This window comes from Orcinus orca, chromosome 11 (genome assembly GCF_937001465.1).
Source record: "Orcinus orca chromosome 11, mOrcOrc1.1, whole genome shotgun sequence".
In the NCBI taxonomy this organism is placed as follows: Eukaryota; Metazoa; Chordata; class Mammalia; order Artiodactyla; family Delphinidae; genus Orcinus; species Orcinus orca.
Window position 1 is genome coordinate 95,376,356 of NC_064569.1, and position 20,635 is coordinate 95,396,990.

A 20,635-nucleotide genomic window follows, 5' to 3' on the forward strand; every position below is an offset into this window, starting at 1 on the left:
GTACCGCCAAAAAAAAAAAAAAAAAAAAAAAAGCAAGTGACAGCTGGCATGCTGTAATCTCATGCTATAATCTTGGCATTTATGTACCTTTTTCGGATTTTAAGCACCAATCTACAGCGCCCAGGAATATATAATCATGTATCTGCATACACCACTGCCTTTTCCCTCTTAAACTATGTCAGTTGGTGGCTACAATCAGTATTTAACTGCTTGTGCAGACTTTTTATTGTACTTATGTGGCTTCCTTGGGATCAAAAGGAAATTTGGGGTGTTTTTTCAGATCACAGTTGTTTCTAGATGATTGTTTCCTGGTACTGTATCCATAGTGGATTTTTTTCTTTGGAAGTGGGGAAGGTTTTTTCTTTGCTATGTTTAGGTAATAAAGTAGTAGTTCTTCTCTCCACAGTATATTTATCCTACTTTCGATTATTTGCATCAAGTAGCATAAATTACTAAAATGAAAGGCTGTAGGTCTGTGTGAGACTTGTTTGTTTTATTTGCTGTAATCATTTGCTACTTGTGATCCCATTGAGATATTTAATGCTAATCTGTGCTTTGCCTTGGCTTTCTGCTTTGTGTTGTCTTGTCTTGCTTTTATGTTTTTTGTTGTCCTGCAATCCCTCATTTCTTCGTTTGTTTTGTGTTTTTTTTTTTCTCCCTCATGCTTGTCGTTGTCTGCACTTGGCTTTGATTGCAAAAAACAAAAACCAAAAACAAAACCCAAACTGTGGTGCCCATAAATCTGCATCATTGAATGTCCTTGTCGCCGTTGATGACCTGCTCTCTGCTCCCGTCCCCCTCTTGGCCTGCTGTGATTGGTGGCTTCGTTGCTTGGCTTGGGCTGTGTTGTGTGAACGGAACAGTTCACCCCAGTATGGCCTTCTTGCCGACAGGTATCATTTCTGTGAGAAGTGTTTCAATGAAATCCAAGGGGAGAGCGTTTCTTTGGGGGATGACCCTTCCCAGCCTCAAACGTAAGTAACTATATTACTTTGGAAAGTATTCTCTTATTTCTCAGTTTGTTGTCAGGTGATTATGCTCAGGCTTCTAAGTGGTCTTGGGTTATGCTGTCCAGTATCGTATAGCCACAGGTAGCTATTTAGATTCAAATTAATTCAAAGTAAATAAAATTTAAAATTCCCAATTTCAGTTACTCAGTAGACAATCTGTGGCTAGTGGCTGCCATATTGGTCAGCACAGATAGAGAATATTTCCATAATAGCAGTGAGTTGTGTCGGTACTGATCTAGGGAATACATCAATATTGGATGGTCATTTTAGATATATTTCTTCTATAGGGAAATAATCAGCTTCTCCTAAAACGTGAAAGGCTGTAGTGCAAGGGAACTTCATTGTTAACTGTTTTGAGTTTGAGAGGAATTGAACAAATATAACCACCTTACAGCCTTCTCATAAAGGTTAACGATACCAAAGTCATTATAATCGTCAGTGTCATTTAACATCATTAGGGGTTTAGGAGTTTGTGAGAGTGATTTATTAGAAAGAGACTTGGTTGGACATTCACAATCTCGCATGCTCTTGTGGTTTGGTAAATGCCAAGAAAAATTTTTAAACATAGCCTAAACTGCCTCATAGTACTTCTGATCTCTAAGATTTAGTTTACACACACAAATTTGGACTGTTTTAGGAAGAAAGAACTATTTGGTGTCCTTTTAATATTCTTCAGCTTCTTTTCCGGTTTAACCTATAATAAACAGTCAATTCAGAACATTTCCCCAAAAAGTATGGAATTGTTATGTTACTAGTAAAAACAGGGCTTCTGAGAAAAACTGGTTAGTGTTTTCAAATTGGGTTTTCAAGTTGTACTTTTTCTTCAGTCACCATTGACATATAATATAGTGGGGTCTGGTACTGGTCTTGGGGTAGATACTGGGTCCCCTTGAACCTTAAGAGATTTTTCTGACCTTGGCTAAACCAGGGAAGTCAGGTCTGATGCAGCAAAGGGAGGCAGCCTTACCATGGGTACTACTGAGTGGCTTACCACATGTTCTGTACCTTAGGACAGCACCACTCTGACTGTGAAGAGTGTAGAAACCCCTCTTGCAGTTCCTCAGGTCAGCAGTGAGCCTGGGAGTATGCGGTACTAACAAGTTCCCAGGTCCTTCTAGACTGCTGGTCTTTAGAACACACTTTGGGTAGCAAGACCTTAGGCCAGGTAGCGATGAATCTCTAGCCTGTAACTAATAGAAAACAGTTTAAATGGGGAAATGTCCTCATTCCTCATTTTTGTGAGGTAGAGTCACAGTAGTCAAAGTTGGGCCCCCTGCAGTTTGTTCTAGGTAGAGAATAAGGCTGTTAGCTCCTGTATTTGTGAGGCTATGAGCAGTGTGGTAGGCTAGATTTCAGAGTAGGAGGCCATGTGGAAATTTTTTAATGAATAACCTGAAATATGTATTCTTAACATTGAAATTTTTTATTAATATAAAGAATTTGACTAGACTCCTGAAATTTTAGTATTTTTTATAAATAGTGGTTTAGCTCCCTCTATACACAGTATCTTTCATACGTAGCTCAGTCTAGGAACATTAAACTATTAGAAGGTGTAAATACCTAACACCAAGAGTAGTAGGCAAGATTTTAAAAGGAAAAGAAGAACAAATTCATGTTTTTAGTTCTTACTGGGTTCTCTTCCTGTAAATGGGAACAGATTTACTATAAAGTCCTTTCCAAAAACATAGGCATGTAAATGTGCATTTTGTGGGAGCCAAGAATGTACTGTTGTATCCTTGGTATATTCTTAGATTTAAATAATCCACTTACAGGGTGGAGTTTTTGCCCTTTGATAATTAGAACAGTAGTCAGACTGCTAATCTTTCTATGTTGCTTGTTCTCATTGTGTCCCTCTTCTTTTCCTTAGTACAATAAATAAAGAACAATTTTCGAAGAGAAAAAATGACACTCTGGATCCTGAACTGTAAGTAGTTCCCCTTGAGTAGTCAGTACACTTTGATTTTCCTTCTTCCTTTCATTCTCTTGGTTTGCACAGCCAGTGAGATGATTCTATATTCTTGGACTAAATCTATAACATACATCTAACAGAGATGGTAGAAGTGCTAAAATTTACATATGGTTAGTATTCATTTACATTTCACTAAATCTACCTAATATTTTGGTGTTTTATAGGCTTGAGTGAAGCACAAAGCTACCTCTGCTCAGTGCCATTATTCCAGCCCTGTTGTCCTCTGTATTTTCAAACCAGTTCATAATCCCCTCCTTTATAGTGAGGCCTTTCAGAAGTATTCAGAGGTACAGAGATGTACTGGTATTCTAGGTATTCCTGGAATGGATATGATGGTGTCAGACTCACTTGGAAGTTTAACCAGCAGTCATCTTGATCTTTCACTTTTTATTCCATAGTCACAGTTCATATTTAATGACTAAACTGCTTTTGAGATTTGCTCTACCTGTTACACTAAAGAGCTTTTAAAACCTATTCTTCAATTCTTTGGACGTGATTTTGGCTATCTTTTGAATTGTCAGAAATTGGGAAATATTGGAAGTTTTGATTTGGTTAAATTTTTGGATTTAATCTTGACATTTTGACTTTTCCTTTCCAGGTTTGTTGAATGTACGGAGTGTGGAAGAAAGATGCATCAGATCTGTGTCCTTCATCATGAGATCATCTGGCCATCTGGGTGAGACATCAGTATTTTCCCTAGACTTTTTCTTTGTTGTGAATTTTAGGAAGTTTGTCTTCTCTGCAATGATTATATTTTATCTTCAAAGTTACTGTCTCTTGGAATTATTCTTTTTTTTGTTTATTTATTTTTGGCCGTGTTGGGTATTAGTAGCGGTGGGCGGGCTCTTTGCTGTGGCGTGCAGGCTTCTCTCTAGTTGTGGCTTAGTAATTGCAGTGCACAAGCTCTCTAGTTGTGGCGTGCAGGCTTAGTTGCCCCGCAGCACGTGGGATCTTAGTTCCCCAACCAGGGATCAAGTCCATGTCCCCTGTGTTGGAAGGCAGATTCTTTTTTTTTTTTTTTTTTTTTAATATTTATTTATTTATTTTATTTATTTATGGCTGTGTTGGGTCTTCATTGCTACGAGTGGGCTTTCTCTAGTTGCGGTAAGCGGGGGCTACTCTTGGTTGCGGTAAGCGGGGTTTACTCTCGGTTGTGGTGCATGGGGTTCTCATTGAGGTGGCTTCTCTTGTTGCAGAGCATGGGCTCTAGGTGAGCGGGCTCAGTAGTTGTGGCGTGCGGGCTTAGTTGCTCTGCGGCACGTGGGATCTTCCTGGACCAGGGCTCGAACCCGTGTCCCCTGCATTGGCAGGCGGATTCTTAACCACTGCGCTACCAGGGAAGTCCCTAGAATTATTCTGGTTTGGGAAAAGATCATTAAAATCCAGTTTTAAAATATTAAATAACCTAGAATCCAAAAATATAGATATTTCTCTTACTTGCATTGTTTTAATCCATATACAAATACTTTATTCTGTTTTAAATTCTTTAGTGGTCATTGTGCATCAAAAGTAAATACAAAAGATTTATCAGTAGAGGGTAACAGGAAGTCTGTAGCACCTGGAAACCAGCAAGGAGATGTTAGACACAGTTAAACCTGCTAGATTTTGAACATTACTTACATTGTAGTAGAAAAACTAGACGGTATGGATAATGCAGGTTGCCAAGGAGCCACCTCAGTTTCTGCCTCTGAGAGAACATCGCACTGAACAGCATACTGAATGGTGACCATGGTTAGGTTTTTTTTTTTTTTTTTTTTTGGCTGCGTTGGGTCTTCGTTGCCGTGCGCGGGCTTTCTCTAGTTGCGGCGAGCAGGGGCTTCTTTTGTTGCGGAGCACAGACTCTAGGTACGCGGGCTTCAGTACTTGTGGCACATGGGCTCAGTTGTGGCTTGCAGGCTCAGTAGTTTTGTCGCACGGGCTTAGTTGCTCTGAGGCATATGGGATCTTCCCAGACCAGGGATCGAAGCTGTGTCCCCTGTGTTGGCAGACAGATTCTTAACCACTGTGCCACCAGGAGAGTCCCCCAAAAGATTTTAAATCAAATCCTAACCAGGGGACTTCTCTGGTGGCACAGTGGTTAAGAATCTGCCTGCCAGTGCAGGGGACATGTGTTCAAGCCCTGGTCCTGAAAGATCCCACATGCCGTGGAGCAACTAAGCCCATGCACCACAACTACTGAGCCCACACGCCACAACTACTGAAGCCCGCACGCCTAGAGCCCATGCTCCGCAACAAGAGAAGCCACCGCAATGAGAAGCCCGTGCACCACAACGAAGAGCAGCCCCCGCTCGCCACAACTAGAGAAAGCCCACACACAGCAACGAAGACCGAACGCAGCCATAAATAAATAAATAAACAGACAAGCAAGCAAACATAAAATCCTTTGGGGAGTTGGTTAAAAGTTAACTAGGTGTTGTCCAGTGAAAGGCAAAGTTGCATGAAAATGACTAGATACAGACTTCAATGAACTAGGTATTCTTGGGCCTCGTGTTCTGTTTCTGAATATTCTCCACATATTTACCCAGGGTGCACATCATCAATGCCTTTCATGGGCAGTGAGTGGATTTTTGTCCGTTGTGACACTTATGTGTTTACTGCTATGGGCTACCTCTCTTTCTCCAGGAATGGGGCTGATGCCAGCTCTGTTCCAAGGGAAGGGTTGGGGGAGTATCTGTGTATTAAATGACTCATTTGAATGGATATCTACTCTCTGCTCTCTTCCTGGACTGTTGTTGTTTTAAGAGCTTTATTTTCTAGGTTGCTTTCCCTCCAGTGACTTTTTTTTTTTTTAATATTCATTCATTCATTTCTTTCTTTATTTGGCTACGCCGGGTCTTAGTTGTGGCATGTGGGATCTTTGTAGCGGCACGCAAGAACTTTGGCTGCAGGATCTTTAGTTTTGGCATGTGGGATCTAATTCCCTGACTAGGGATCGAACACGGGCCCTCTGCATTGGGATCGTGGAGTCTCAGCCACTGGACCACCAGGAAAGTCCCCTGGACTGACTGTTGATGCTAGTTCGGAGGTCACAGGAAAGAAGAGGCTAATTAACAAATTTCCAGAAAAAAACACTAAGGAAAAGCGCAGTAGTTGATGTTTATATGGCTTGTCTTTAGATAGGCCTTTTTAGTGCTTTCCTTAATTAAGAGTGGGTAAGGATAATTAAGGGAGTTGCAATGATCCTTGCAACTGAAGGTCAGCCAGGCGTTGATGAGTACTTAAATTCTACTTATGCACATATCCTTATGTAATTGCAAAAACAAAGAGAATGTACATTTAAAATCTATTAGTGCTGGACTTCCTTGGCAGTCCGGTGGTTAAGACTCTGGGCTTCCAATGCAGGGGGCACAGGTTCAATCCCTGGTCAGGGAACTAAGATCCCACAGCGTAGTCAAAAAATATTTTTTTTAAAAAATATTAGTGCTGCTTTCAAAACGTACTTATTTACATTCCCACCGGTAGCATATAGACTTTTGCCAATGTGATTGGCCATGACACAAATTTTCTGCTTTAATCTGTGATTCTTCAGCATCTTTGTGCGTGTATGCCAATTTATATGCCCTTCACATTTCTTCATGTCTTTTATCTATTTCTCAGTTAGGTTTTTTATTTCTTTTTTTTTTTTTATTTTTGGCTGTGTTGGGTCTTCATTGCTGTGCGCGGGCTTTCTCTAGCTGCGGCAGCTGGGGGACTACTCTGCGGTGCGCAGGCCTCTCATTGCGGTGGCTTCTCTTGTTGCAGAGCACAGGCTCTAGGCGTGCGGGCTTCAGTAGTTGTGGCACACGGGCTTAGTTGTTCTGCGGCATGTGGGATCTTCCCGGACCAGGTCTCAAACCTGTGTCCCCTGCATTGGCAGGCAGATGCTTAACCACTGCACCACCAGGGAAGCCCGCAATTAGGTTTTTTATCCTTTTTCTCTTAATGTTTTCTAAAAGCTCTGTGTATATTGGTTACATTAACTTTTTGTTGTGTATTTAGAAATATTGCTCCCAGGTTGTCTTTTAAATTTCAACTTTACACATACATAAGATAGATTCTATAGCATACGTTACTTCAAGTGTTTCTCTAAGTTGTTTAAGCAAAGTCTTGGTTTACATTTTAGATTTGTCTGTGATGGCTGTTTAAAGAAGACTGCACGAACTAGAAAAGAAAATAAGTTTTCTGCTAAAAGTAAGTTTCATTCTTACAGGTAAAATTTGGCAAAGCTTCACTGAAGCATAGTTAAAAATAAACATCCAGAATGAATTATTTTGTTTCAACATTATTTGAAATTTTAAAAAAAATTTTTAATTTATTTTTTGGCTGCATTGGGTCTTCGCTTCTGAGTGGGGGCCATTCTTCATTATGGTGCGCGGGCTTCTCATTGCAGTGGCCTCTCCAGGTGCGCGGGCTTCAGTAGTTGTGGTTCGCAGGCTCTGGAGCGCAGGCTCAGCAGTTGTGGTGCACGGGCTTAGTTGCTCCACGGCATGGGGGATCTTCCTGACCAGGGATCGAACCCGTGTCCCCTGCATTGGCAGGCAGATTCCTATCCACTGCGCCACCAGGGAAGCCCCTGTTTGAAATATTTAACCAAAGTTAAAACCAAATAATTTTTCCATGATGTACTTAAAGTTGAACTGTAATGTAGTTTTTGAAAATCATTAGACCTAGTTATTTATAGGAAGGAGGATATATGTTTTTCTTGTTCCTGCACGTATCCTGATGGAGACCAGATGTGGAAATACTTTCCCAGAATTGCCATCTCATGAATTGCCTCAAACTGATTCCCTCAGTTTTGTGTATACCCTTAGTCGGGACTGCATTTAGACCTGTCTGATCTTTTCAGTTGGGTGGGGATGGCAGTCAGTTTTAGTTTTGTAGAATGATTCCTTTGCAGTTTTTTGCTGATCTACAGGTTGCTTTTAATCCTCTGTAAAGCTTATCAAAGCACCCGACAGTTGTTTAATATTACTGCAATTGAGGCAAAGTGCATATGAGTGTTTGTTCTGTTTTTTGACTCTTCTGAAAAGGAAAATTTTTCAAAATAAAAAGTTGGGGAAAATAACATTTAAAAAGTATTAACTACCCTGCTTGCTTTAACTGCACATATACTGAAATCAGAATGATATAGAGATGATTAGCATGGCGCTCTGTAAGGATGATAGACTCGTAAAGTGTTCCACATTAAATCTTTTTTTTAAGTATTAACTAGATTGCTAACTTAACAAAATCTAGCAAGTAATCTTGTTAGTATTGAAAAAGCAGAAATGAGATTTGGTATTGAAACTTAAGACTGATAGTAATAAATTTGCACCTTAGATACTACTGAACTTTTAACTTTTAAATTCATAGGGTTGCCATCTACGAGGCTTGGCACCTTTCTGGAGAATCGTGTGAATGACTTTCTGAGGCGACAAAATCACCCTGAGTCAGGAGAGGTCACCGTTAGAGTAGTTCATGCTTCTGACAAAACTGTGGAAGTCAAACCAGGCATGAAAGCAAGGTACCTCATAATTTCCCCTTTTCTTTGTGGATCCACAGTTGCTCATACACAGTTACTGTTGATGAATCTAATCTGAATGAAACGTTGTGGTCTTTCCCTCCAACATGAATTGTATAGGTTTGTAGACAGTGGAGAGATGGCAGAATCCTTTCCATATCGAACGAAAGCCCTCTTTGCCTTTGAGGAGATTGATGGTGTTGACTTGTGTTTCTTTGGCATGCACGTTCAAGAGTATGGTTCTGACTGCCCCCCGCCGAACCAGAGGTAAGACTTTACTATGGCTACTTTCTAATTTGCGTGGGAGTTTGAAGTTATAGTAAGGTAAACAAGCATAATGGACAAGAAAATATTTGATGTGCTTGTTTTGGAAATGCAAGTTTTCAAGTGTGTAGTATTGAAGTAAAACAAAACTAGAAAATACTGCTCTTGTGTGGTCATAGTAATAGGGAAAGGGATGTGAACAGCAGCTTAAAACACAAAATGACGACTTTTCAGAAAATGTAATTAAGTTTAGGTTGTTTCAAGTACCTTGCTGAGATGTACGTGAAAGAATGTCATACAAATGAGGTAGAATATGGTTTAGAATTCTCCATTTCCAAAATAGTATAAAGGCCAGAATAAGAGTGCTGCCAGAATGTTTGGATTGCTCAATACTGACTGATTATACTGTGTCTCAGGCCCTGCTAGGTGCTGAGACTGTAATAGAGCCACAGGCCCACAAAACCCCCCGACGGGTTCACAATCTAGTCATTTACCTAAATAACTGTAATATTGTGTGATAAGCATTAAAAATGACAAGGTCAGCAAAGGGCACAGAAAAGAGAGAAGGTGTTTTTAGCCACATCAGTAGGAACTCGTTGCGTGACTTGACCTGGCTTCTTTCTCCTCGTTTGGTATAGGAGAGTTTATATATCATACCTGGACAGTGTTCATTTCTTCCGTCCTAAATGCTTGAGGACTGCAGTCTATCATGAAATTCTAATTGGGTATTTGGAATACGTCAAGAAATTAGGGTAAGCATAAAAACAAATGCAAAACAACTTGTTTAATTAGTTTTAAACTAATCACCACTGATATTATGGTGAGATATACATGCATATATGTGACTTTTGGTCTTTTTTCCTCAACTTTGGCTTTCATCTAATGGAACTATAATTTGGAGACCCTTGGTTAATTTTGCCAGTGGGAAAGAAATGGATATTTTGACCGTAGTTGCACCCATCCCAGATTTATTTTGTTCAGTTAAGCTATTAGGTACAGTTTGATTTGAAGGGCCAGAACCTTAACCTGCACTTGGTCCTTTTGCACCTGAGTATCAAAACCAAAATCACACTAAGGTCTGGGGATAAAAAAAAATTCATCAGACTGGTTCCTTACCTTCAAGGTATATATGTACTTGAGAATATTTAGCACCTCACCACCTCACCTTGCAGGTTATTCCTTTTAACAGTTTGCATTTCATTTAGCCCTCCTGCTGACATGGATTCATTTTCCTTTGCATTGTAGCTTTTGTTTGGTCTTTAAATGCAAATTTGGGATTTTTTTGATCCAGGGTTATGCCTAGTTCTGGCCTGGAAGACTTTTTTTTTTTTTTTTTTTTTGGCTGCGTTGGGTCTTCGTTGCTGCGACCGGGGGCTACTCTTGCGTTGCGGTGTCTAGACTTCTCATTACGCTGGCTTCTCTTGTTGCTATGCGCAGGCTCAGTAGTTGTGGCTCATGGGCTTAGTGGCTCCACGGCGTGTGGGATCTTTTAGGACCAGGGTTCGAACCCGCGTCCCCTGCATTTGCAGGCGGATTCTTAACCACTGTGCCACCAGGGAAGTCCCTGGCCTAAGGCTTTTGGTCTGATGTGGATTGCACACTTCATGTTATCTCGGGGAAATTATTGGTTTCTGTACTGACTCCATTTTGTAGTTTAAAGTATAACATTCTTTCTAGGATGGGTGATCTTTCTCTTGAATGTTCCTTCTCTTTGTGTTGTTAGGTATACAACAGGGCATATTTGGGCATGCCCCCCAAGTGAAGGAGACGACTACATCTTCCATTGCCACCCCCCTGACCAGAAGATACCCAAGCCCAAGCGACTGCAGGAGTGGTACAAAAAGATGCTCGACAAGGCTGTATCCGAGCGAATTGTCCACGACTACAAGGTCAGGAGGTGGGGGGGATGATAGAACTGTGGCTTGACTAATCCTGCTGCTCTGTATTCTGCTCTTTTTACTATCTTAACAGAAATCTCCTGTTTGTTCTCCCTCTTCCATGTAATTTGTAAAATTAAGCTAATTTGATAGCGGGTGTTTTCTTTCCTGAATTACTAAGATGAGTGGATCTGGCAAAATATTTAATAGCCATTTGTGATTGTAGGGTATCCCATGTTAAGAAACTTGAACTACTAAATATCTTATCTGTTTTTACTCATGGGGAGGAAAACATGCAATGGGTGTTTTCCTAAGCAGCCCAGCAAATCATTCTTTAACCATGTGGTTTCCAGTAATTGTAATTGGGGTTGTTTTGAACATATTTCTCAGTAGGAACTGCTGATACTTCAAGGGTGTGTGCAAGGCGTGCGTGCCTCCTGTCGCACTGCGTTCTGTCTCAAGAGTGGTAGAAGCCACGGTGTGAATGATGCTGCCTTTGCCATTGTTCCTGACAGGATAGTTTGCCACTTGGTTATGTAAAGGCGGATAATTTCCCTGTCCTCGTGGGTAGAGGAAAGAGGAACCAGAAATACTGATTTCAGACCAGACCTTTCACTGTTTGTGACACTAAATGTCTCCCCGGACATCAGACTTGGGTATAAAATCTCTGCCATCTTCCAGAAGACACATCTGATTCTTCATGTTTCTTGCATCCGTTAGCTATGACTGCTTCTGTATAATAAACGTGTTTTTTTTTAATATATAAATTCCTATTTGTACACGGATATTTTCACAGGATATTTTTAAACAAGCTACTGAAGATCGATTAACAAGCGCGAAGGAATTGCCTTACTTTGAAGGTGATTTCTGGCCCAATGTACTGGAAGAGAGCATTAAGGAACTGGAACAGGAGGAGGAAGAGAGAAAGCGAGAGGAGAACACGAGCAACGAAAGCACAGATGTGAGGGCTTTGCATTTCCCTTTCCAGCCTCTACCTATTCTCATGTATAACCCAGAAGTGAGCTTAAGTTTTCAACATGGTCTTAAAGCTCTCAGCTCTTCAAGTTGGGCAAGAAATATTGGCGTAGATAAGTTACTGTGGTTCTAGTTGAGTGGTTTTAAGCCTTTTTTAGCATCAGACCTCTTTCTTTTAATATATAAATTGATTGATTGGCTGATTTTGGGTCTTTGTTGCTGTGCACGGGCTTTCTCTAGTTGTGGCGAGCAGGGGCTACTCTTTGTTACGGTGCATGGGCTTCTCATTGCGGTGGCTTCTCTTTGTTGCAGAGCACAGGCTCTAGGCACGTGGGCTGCAGTAGTTGTGGCTCGCAGGCTCTAGAGCACAGGTTCAGTAGTTGTGGCGCACGGGCTTAGTTGCTCCGCGGCATGTGCGATCCTCCCAGACCAGGGCTCGAACACTTGTCCCCTGCACTGGCAGGCGGATTCTCAACCACTGTGCCATCAGGGAAGTCCCAGACCTCATTTTTTAAAAATATTTATTTGGCTCCGCAGAGTCTTAGTTATGGTATGCGGGACCTACTTCCCTGACCAGGGATCGAACCCGGGCCCCCTGCATTGGGAGCACGGAATCTTAGCCATTGGACCACCGGGGAAGTACCAGACCTCATTTTTAAATGGAATCTTGGATTTCTAGTAATGGAAGACTGAGAAAATTACCCATCTAGAGCATGGGGTTGGTAAACTTTTTCTGCAGAGGTCTAGATTATGAATATTTTGGCCTTGCAGGTCATATATTGTCTCCAGCACATTCTTTTTTTTCTGTTTTTTCTTTTTTTCTTTAAACAACACTTTATAGATATAAAAACCATCATTCTTAGCCATACAAAAACAGGTCTGGGGGAAAAAAAAAAAAAAAAAAAACAGGTCTGGGCCAGAGTTTGCCAGTCCCCAAACAGAACCTATGTTGTAGAAGGATCATCTGAGGAGCTTTTCCTTGTCATTTATTTCCCCATAGTTTATCTAGATTGCCCTTGCTGAGTCTGAACTATTAAAGTCACCCTTAAATAGTCTAATAAAAACCCTTTACAGCCTGCAGTTTAAACTCCTCGATTGAACGTTTTTCAAGTTTTTTTTTTAATAGTAGGCCCATAAAATTCTAGAAAGTGAGCAGAAGGAAATGTAGCCAAGGCCTTTGGCTCCCTGCTCCTGTGTGCACTTCACTACCCCACACTGCCACTCACTCCTTGTTCTTGTCCTCAAATCTGGGATAGCCTGGGTCCACCTGATGTGTCTCCTTGGTCTGCGGGGTTCTTCTGGCCAAAAAGCTAAGGCTGCCATTGTCTTAACGAAGAGACATTAGTGGAGACATTCTTCACTGGGAGAAAATAAGTGCAAAAACGTTAGTAAACTTTAGTTTACTGTAAATAACAGCTTTAAAAAAGAGAGGAGGAATGAAGAGAGCAGATGGTGTAAGGTGGAAGGTTATGATCTCTAGTTTCAAAAATGGAGTCTTAAAAAAAAAAAATGGAGTCTTTTTACCATTATTTTTTCTTAAATCTCTTAACAAATAGTTAACATTTTCTCGTCCTCTTGTGCTAACCTGCAGGTGACAAAGGGAGACAGCAAAAATGCTAAAAAGAAGAATAATAAGAAAACTAGCAAAAACAAGAGCAGCCTGAGTAGGGGCAATAAGAAGAAGCCAGGCATGCCCAATGTATCCAATGACCTCTCGCAAAAACTGTATGCCACCATGGAGAAGCATAAAGAGGTAAGATATAGCCACCAAGCATGGAAAAGAACAGGGCAGGATTTCTCAAAAGCTCCCCACCGTGGTTGGTATTTATGACGTGAGCACCAGACCATTTGAAATTCAGAAGGAAGAAAATCATTTGAGGGGAAAGAAGGCAAAAAGAGGATGGCTAGAGTGGGTGCTGAGAATAGGAAACGTAAGCCGTCTTTGATTTGTAGCTGTTATAAAGCTAGATGGTGCTGGGAAAGTGTAAGCATAGTTTGTCTGACCCTGTTGTTTGTGATCCTTTTATGTTTGTATTTCTGTCCGTTGTTCAGGAGATTGGCTTGTTGGGTATCTTTATTGTTTTGTTTTAGACCAAGCTCCTTAGAACTCCATTTGGCCACTCCACTTTGTCTGTAATGGAACTTTGGCAAAATGAATGAATATTTGCCTTCCTGAAAGGGAACTGGGAAGTGTAGAGAATTGAAGAAAAGTTAAACTTTCATATATGCACCTGTAACACCTTCTCAGCAAAGTTAAAACTTTGAATTATTTCATTATTTAAATTGCTTTATTGTTGTAGGTAGCTTGGGAGTAAAACTGGGTGTGTTGGACTTTTTCTCCCCAACGTCATCATTGCTAAGATGAGGAGTCTTGAAGGGTAATTCATGTCAGTTTGTTGTTGTTGTTGTTTTTTAACATGTATGACTCTGTTCAGACATCATAGTCAAGTTCTTATAGGAAGAGGCCATTATGTGGAGAGGGGACTTGAAGTCTTGGTTTAAGGTGTGGATGCCTCACTTAGATAATGATTGTCAGCTGTTTTGAGCAATATATAGTGTCACAGAATTCTATCATAACAGCAGTTGGGGAAAGCCCTTAGAGTATGTCATAATAGGTGTGACTTAAGTTGTGGATACATCATCTGAAGAAGATGTGGGTAGTAGTTACCTGTTAGGAGTTAGAATCTAAGGTCGTCAATTTAGGTTAAATTCAAGTATTGTCTTAGCTCTAGGGTGACATACAGTGGAATCAGTCATAATGGTTGTTATTGGATGGTTGGCCATAGTGAAGATTTCCTAGGGAGTCACCAGATGGTTTTATCTGCCCCTCTTTTGAATGGGTTGCTGCAGACATTCCCTACTTGTTAGATCAGGCATTTTCAAAATGCTCTTCCTTGCTTTATGAGTGCTATCTTTGAGCCACAATGTCACACCCAGTATTACAAGGTCACACACACATCACGGTCCTCCCTTGATGTTTTTAACTTTCGGCATCTGTTTTTATATGTCTTTAGTCAGTGTGTGCACTCTTGTCCTATGTTTTCTTTTTTTTGTTTTTTTCAAGTTTTTGTTTTTGGCCACACTGTGTGGCATGCAGGGTCTTAATAGCTCCCCGACCAGGGATCGAACCCACGCCCCCTGCAGTGGAAGCACGGAGTCTTAAGCACTGGACTGCCAGGCAAGTCCCTGTGTTCTTTTTCTAGACTCTTGTTTTATGCCAGCATTGCTGCCCAAGTATATAACAAATGTTACTGCCAGTTTGCACAGATTTTCAGCCTCTGAAAAACTGGTAGAATATAGTGGGCAATACAGCAGTTACAAGTTCTTGATCTCTTGAAGGTTCCATTTTACATTTTATTATTACATATATAATCCGAGCTTCCTCTTGCAGCCTTTACACCAGTGGTTATGGGAATTAATGGTGGTTGTGTGTCTTTAAACTTCAGTGAACAAACTTCAACTTTTGCTGTTTCTGTAGCAAGGATGAAGGAGGTTTTGCTTTTTTAATTTTCCCACCCCTACCAACTTTGTTTTTCCTCCAAACTTACAGGAAAGTTATATAGAAGGTGCCCTCCCATAGCCTTCACTTAGATTCACCAGCTGTTAACATTCTGCTACATTTTCTTTATCTTTATTGCAGCAAGTCCCTTCTAGGAAGGAGGGCGTTTTCTGTGTGAGCGCGCTGTGGCTTCACGCTCAGGAACCTCGCCCGCTGCTGCCGTCTCGGGCCTGCTTCTCCTGCTCCATGCCGAGTCGCCATGTTTTGGTTCCTGGCCTTACTTTCTTAACATGACATGGAAGACTCCAGCCCAATTGTTTATAGAATGTCCCTCAATTTGGATTTTTCTGTTTCCTTATGATTAGAGTCAGGTTAAATCATGGATTGTATCTTAAAGTAGACCACTTTGAGGCAGAATGTCCACTGTACGGTGCTGTACCCGACCAGTCTTCTTTTGAAAAAATTATTGAATGAGGTAGAAAACATAAGATGTAGATTCTTTAGGCTCATCGTAGACAAGTCCCAGAGAAGAGCACAGAGGTAGTGAAGCAGGAGAAAGAGGGCCATGTCGTGTAACCTTGCGAGGTGGTCATAAAACTAAGCCAGGTGTCCTGGCCCCCCAGGTGCACAGCCTGGCCCACCCGTCCGCGGCATCTGGTCCAGTGCCCCATGGTGCTCTAGCGCCAGAGTCAGGATGAGACTGTCTGTTTTGCAGGTCTTCTTTGTGATCCGTCTCATCGCCGGCCCCGCCGCCAACTCCCTGCCTCCTATCGTTGATCCCGACCCCCTCATCCCCTGCGACCTGATGGACGGGCGGGATGCCTTTCTCACCCTCGCAAGGGACAAGCACCTGGAGTTCTCCTCACTCCGAAGAGCCCAGTGGTCCACCATGTGCATGCTGGTGGAGCTGCACACCCAGAGCCAGGACCGCTTCGTCTACACCTGCAACGAGTGCAAGCACCACGTGGAGACGCGCTGGCACTGCACCGTGTGCGAGGTAGGCCCCTGGCAGGGGAGGGGCGGGGGGGCTTCCAGGTGCCTGAGATGCGATTCAGACAGAGGTTATGCAGGCCTGGAGGGCCTTCCTGGGCTCCGGGGCCACTGGTGAGTAACGGGACGGGGTGGGTGGGGCCTGGTCTCAAATCTGAGTAGTTGATTAGAGGCTTTCTCTAAAACGGGGCTTTTTAGCCCAAGCAGAGTATGTAACTACTTTTGAATGACTTTAATCCTGGAGAGTTGACCTGCACCTATGTCTTCCCCCAGGATTATGATTTGTGTATCACCTGCTATAACACTAAAAACCATGACCACAAAATGGAGAAACTCGGTCTCGGGTTAGATGACGAGAGCAACAACCAGCAGGCCGCGGCCACCCAGAGCCCGGGAGATTCCCGCCGCCTGAGCATCCAGCGGTGCATCCAGTCTCTGGTCCACGCCTGCCAGTGCCGAAATGCCAACTGCTCCCTGCCCTCCTGCCAGAAGATGAAGCGGGTTGTGCAGCACACCAAGGGCTGCAAGCGGAAGACCAACGGAGGGTGCCCCATCTGCAAGCAGCTCATCGCCCTCTGCTGCTACCACGCCAAGCACTGCCAGGAGAACAAGTGCCCCGTGCCCTTCTGCCTCAACATCAAGCAGAAGCTCCGGCAGCAGCAGCTACAGCACCGGCTCCAGCAAGCCCAGATGCTCCGCAGGAGGATGGCCAGCATGCAGCGGGCTGGCGTGGTGGGGCAGCAGCAGGGCCTGCCCTCCCCGACGCCTGCGACCCCGACCACGCCCACCGGCCAGCAGCCGACCACCCCGCAGACGCCCCAGCCCCCCTCCCAGCCCCAGCCCACCCCTCCCGCCAGCATGCCGCCCTACTTGCCCAGGACTCAGGCTGCTGGCCCAGTGTCCCAGGGCAAGGCAGCCGGCCAGGTCACCCCCCCGACCCCTCCGCAGACTGCTCAGCCACCCCTCCCAGGACCCCCTCCTGCAGCGGTGGAAATGGCGATGCAGATTCAGAGGGCAGCCGAGACGCAGCGCCAGATGGCCCATGTGCAAATTTTTCAAAGGCCGATCCAGCACCAGATGCCCCAGATGACGCCGATGGCCCCCATGGGTATGAACGCACCCCCCATGGCCAGAGGTCCCGGCGGGCATTTGGAGCCAGGGGTGGGGCCCACAGGGATGCAGCAGCCACCACCATGGGCCCAAGGAGGATTGCCTCAGCCCCAGCACCTGCAGCCCGGGATGCCCAGGCCAGCCATGATGTCAGTGTCACAGCATGGTCAGCCCCTGAACATGGCTCCCCAACCGGGATTGGGCCAGGTAGGTGTGAGCCCTCTCAAACCGGGCACTGTGTCTCAACAAGCCTTACAAAACCTTCTGCGGACTCTCAGGTCTCCCAGCTCCCCCCTGCAGCAGCAACAGGTGCTTAGTATCCTTCACGCCAACCCCCAGCTGTTGGCTGCGTTCATCAAGCAGCGGGCTGCCAAGTACGCCAACTCCAATCCGCAGCCCCTCCCCGGGCAGCCCGGCGTGCCCCAGGGCCAGCCAGGGCTGCAGCCCCCCGCCATGCCGGGCCAGCAGGGGGTCCACTCCAGCCCCGCCATGCCGAACTTGAATCCCATGCAGGCGGGCGTCCAGAGGGCCGGCCTGCCACAGCAGCAAGCGCCACAGCAGCAGCTCCCGCCGCCCATGGGGGGGATGAGCCCCCAGGCTCAGCAGATGAGCATGAATCACAGCACCATGCCGGCGCAGTTCCGAGACATTCTGAGGCGGCAGCAGATGATGCAGCAGCAGCAGCAGCAGCAGGGAGCGGGGCCAGGAGTCGGGCCTGGGCTGGCCAGCCACAGCCAGTTTCAGCCACCCCAGGGCCTGGGCTACCCTGCCCCCCAGCCGCCGCCGCCGCCGCCCCGGATGCAGCAGCACATGCAGCACCTGCAGCAAGGGAGCGGGGGCCAGCTGGGCCAGCTCCCCCAGGCCCTGGGGGCAGAGGCAGGAGCTGGCCTGCAGGCCTATCAGCAGCGACTCCTTCAGCAACAGATGGGGTCACCCGCTCAGCCCAACCCCATGAGCCCCCAGCAGCATATGCTCCCGAGTCAGGCTCAGTCCCCGCACCTTCCAGGCCAGCAGATCCCATCTCTCTCCAATCAAGTGCGGTCTCCCCAGCCTGTTCCTTCTCCGCGGCCACAGTCCCAGCCCCCCCACTCCAGTCCTTCCCCACGGATGCAGCCTCAGCCTTCTCCACACCACGTTTCCCCACAGACCAGTTCTCCACATCCTGGACTGGTCGCTGCCCAGGGCAACCCCATGGAACAAGGGCATTTTGCCAGCCCGGACCAGAATTCGATGCTCTCTCAGCTGACTAGCAATCCAGGCATGGCAAACCTCCATGGTGCCAGCGCCACGGACCTGGGACTCAGCACCGACAACTCAGACTTGAATTCAAACCTCTCACAGAGTACACTAGACATACACTAGAGACACCTTGTAGTATTTTGGGAGCAAAAAAATTATTTTCTCTTAAGACTTTTTGTACTGAAAACAATTTTTTTGAATCTTTCTTAGCCTAAAAGACAATTTTCCTTGGAACACACAAGAACTGCGCGGTAGCTGTTTGTGGTTTAAAGCAAACATGCGAAATGAACCTGAGGGGTGATTGATAGAACACAAAGAATCTATTTTTGTTATGGCTGGTCCCCACCAGCCTGGTTTTTTTTTTCCTTGTGTGTTTGGTTCAAGTGTGCACTGGGAGGAGGCTGAGGTCTGTGAAGCCAACCACATGCTCCCGCCTTGCACCTCCAATAGGTTTTATTATTTTTTTTAAATTAATGAAAATATGTAATATTAATAGTTATTATTTACTGGTGCAGATGGTTGACATTCTTCCCTATTTTCCTCACTTTATGGAAGAGTTAAAAAAGAACATTTCTAAAACCAGAGGACAAAAGGGGTTAATGTTACTTTAAAATTACATTCTATATATATATAAATATATATAAATATATATTAAAATACCAATTTTTTTCTCTGGGTGCAAAGATGTTCATTCTTTTAAAAATGTTTAAAAAAAAAAGAAAGGAAAAAAAGTCCCCTCAAGTCAACTTTTGTGCTCCAGAAAATTTTCTATTCCGTAAGTCTGATCGTAAAAACTTCAAGTATTAAAGTAATTTGTACATGTAGAGAGAAAAATGACTTTTTCAAAATATACAGGGGCAGCTGCCAAATTGATGTATTATATATTGTGGTTCTGTTTCTTGAAAGAATTTTTTTCGTTATTTTTACATCTAACAAAGGAAAAAATTAAAAAGAGGGTAAGAAACAATTCCAGTGGGATGATTTTAACATGCAAAATGTCCCTGGGGTTTCTTCTTTGCTTGCTTTCTTCCTCCTTACCCTGTCCACCCCCAAAACACACACACACACACACACACACACACACACACACTTTCTGTAAAACTTGAAAATAGAAAGCAAAAACCCTCAACTTGTAAATCATGAGATTAAAGTTGATTACTTATAAATATGAACTTTGGATCACTGTATAGACTGTTAAATTTGATTTCTTATTACCTATTGTTAAATAAACTGTGTGAGACAGACACCTGACTTTGTTTCACTTCTTGCATCTTTATCTTAGAATGCCTCAGTTTGCATGCTTGATGTGTAGGATTCAGGTTGGTGAGGGGGGGGTGCAAGCACTAGCTTACAGCCCTCCCTAACTGTTACGTGAAGTGATTTTGTGATAAAATAGATTTTAAAAAACAGATTTTGGTAAATTTGTCCAAAGTTCAGGGGAAAACACAAATACCAGCTAAATGTTATCAATTGGAATTGATACTAATTAGCCTTTATCAGCTTGATACAGGTCCTTCTTCTGTGGTCCCCTGTGGATAACCTCATGGTCTTCCAATCACCCTCATCTTACAGGGCTAAGAATGAGCACGTAAGAGGGGTCATATCTGCCTAAGTCACAAGTAACTCCTTGAAAAAGCACTTGGAGCTGGGCTGACAGTACATCCCTATTCTCTGTTACACTTTGTTTTTGCTACCTGCCAGTCAGGAAATCGTCAGGGGAATGAGGCTGTAGGAAAGGAAACCGTGTGGAAATAAACCCAGGAGGCCGCGAGAGATGACAACGCAGAGTCTGATACTGTGCTGGGCACTGAAGAGAGGTTACCAGTCCTCCCTCGAACTGAACATTACATCGGCTTTGAACAAGTTTGAAAACTCAGAAGAATACTGAGAGTGAGCTGCTCTGGCATCGTTCGGCAGGTCTTCCTTGTTACTGTCACGGAGCTTCTACACTGACTATGTTCGATCATCTGCTGAGGGCTAAAGAAGACTCTCTTCAAGTACCATAATTCAGACTCCTGTTTGTCCTTTCCACTATTTTACATTGTCTCAGGAAAAATAACCAGTACCTCCATGTGCGGTGAACCCGCACACTAAGCATTAATCGGCGCCCACCCCAGAAAATGTTAACAGGTGTCCACCTGCCTCAGGTCAGTGGTCCAGCAGATGTACGTGCAGCACCTGTGTCCTGTGCCAGGCCAGACAACACGCGTGGACAGGGTGCAG

General features: G+C 44.0%; 1 protein-coding gene and 1 non-coding gene across 2 annotated transcripts in view; both read left to right on the forward strand.

The window, feature by feature from the left end:
• The window catches only part of EP300 (E1A binding protein p300), a 74,363-nt gene extending 54,700 nt beyond the window's left edge, over positions 1-19,663 (forward strand). The window contains exons 20-31 of the mRNA XM_004279520.4: positions 894-974; positions 2,878-2,934; positions 3,578-3,655; positions 7,082-7,149; positions 8,311-8,461; positions 8,579-8,725; positions 9,361-9,474; positions 10,446-10,611; positions 11,396-11,560; positions 13,166-13,327; positions 15,789-16,070; positions 16,337-19,663. Of these exons, the coding sequence (XP_004279568.2) occupies positions 894-974; positions 2,878-2,934; positions 3,578-3,655; positions 7,082-7,149; positions 8,311-8,461; positions 8,579-8,725; positions 9,361-9,474; positions 10,446-10,611; positions 11,396-11,560; positions 13,166-13,327; positions 15,789-16,070; positions 16,337-18,535 (3,670 nt within the window). The 3' untranslated portion in view covers positions 18,536-19,663. The remainder of the gene's footprint in view (positions 1-893; positions 975-2,877; positions 2,935-3,577; positions 3,656-7,081; positions 7,150-8,310; positions 8,462-8,578; positions 8,726-9,360; positions 9,475-10,445; positions 10,612-11,395; positions 11,561-13,165; positions 13,328-15,788; positions 16,071-16,336) is intronic.
• LOC117196514 (U6 spliceosomal RNA) lies at positions 8,050-8,152 on the forward strand. Its single transcript, XR_004476745.1, has one exon. It is a non-coding gene; the product is annotated as a U6 spliceosomal RNA (small nuclear RNA).
• Positions 19,664-20,635: the final 972 nt, after the last annotated feature.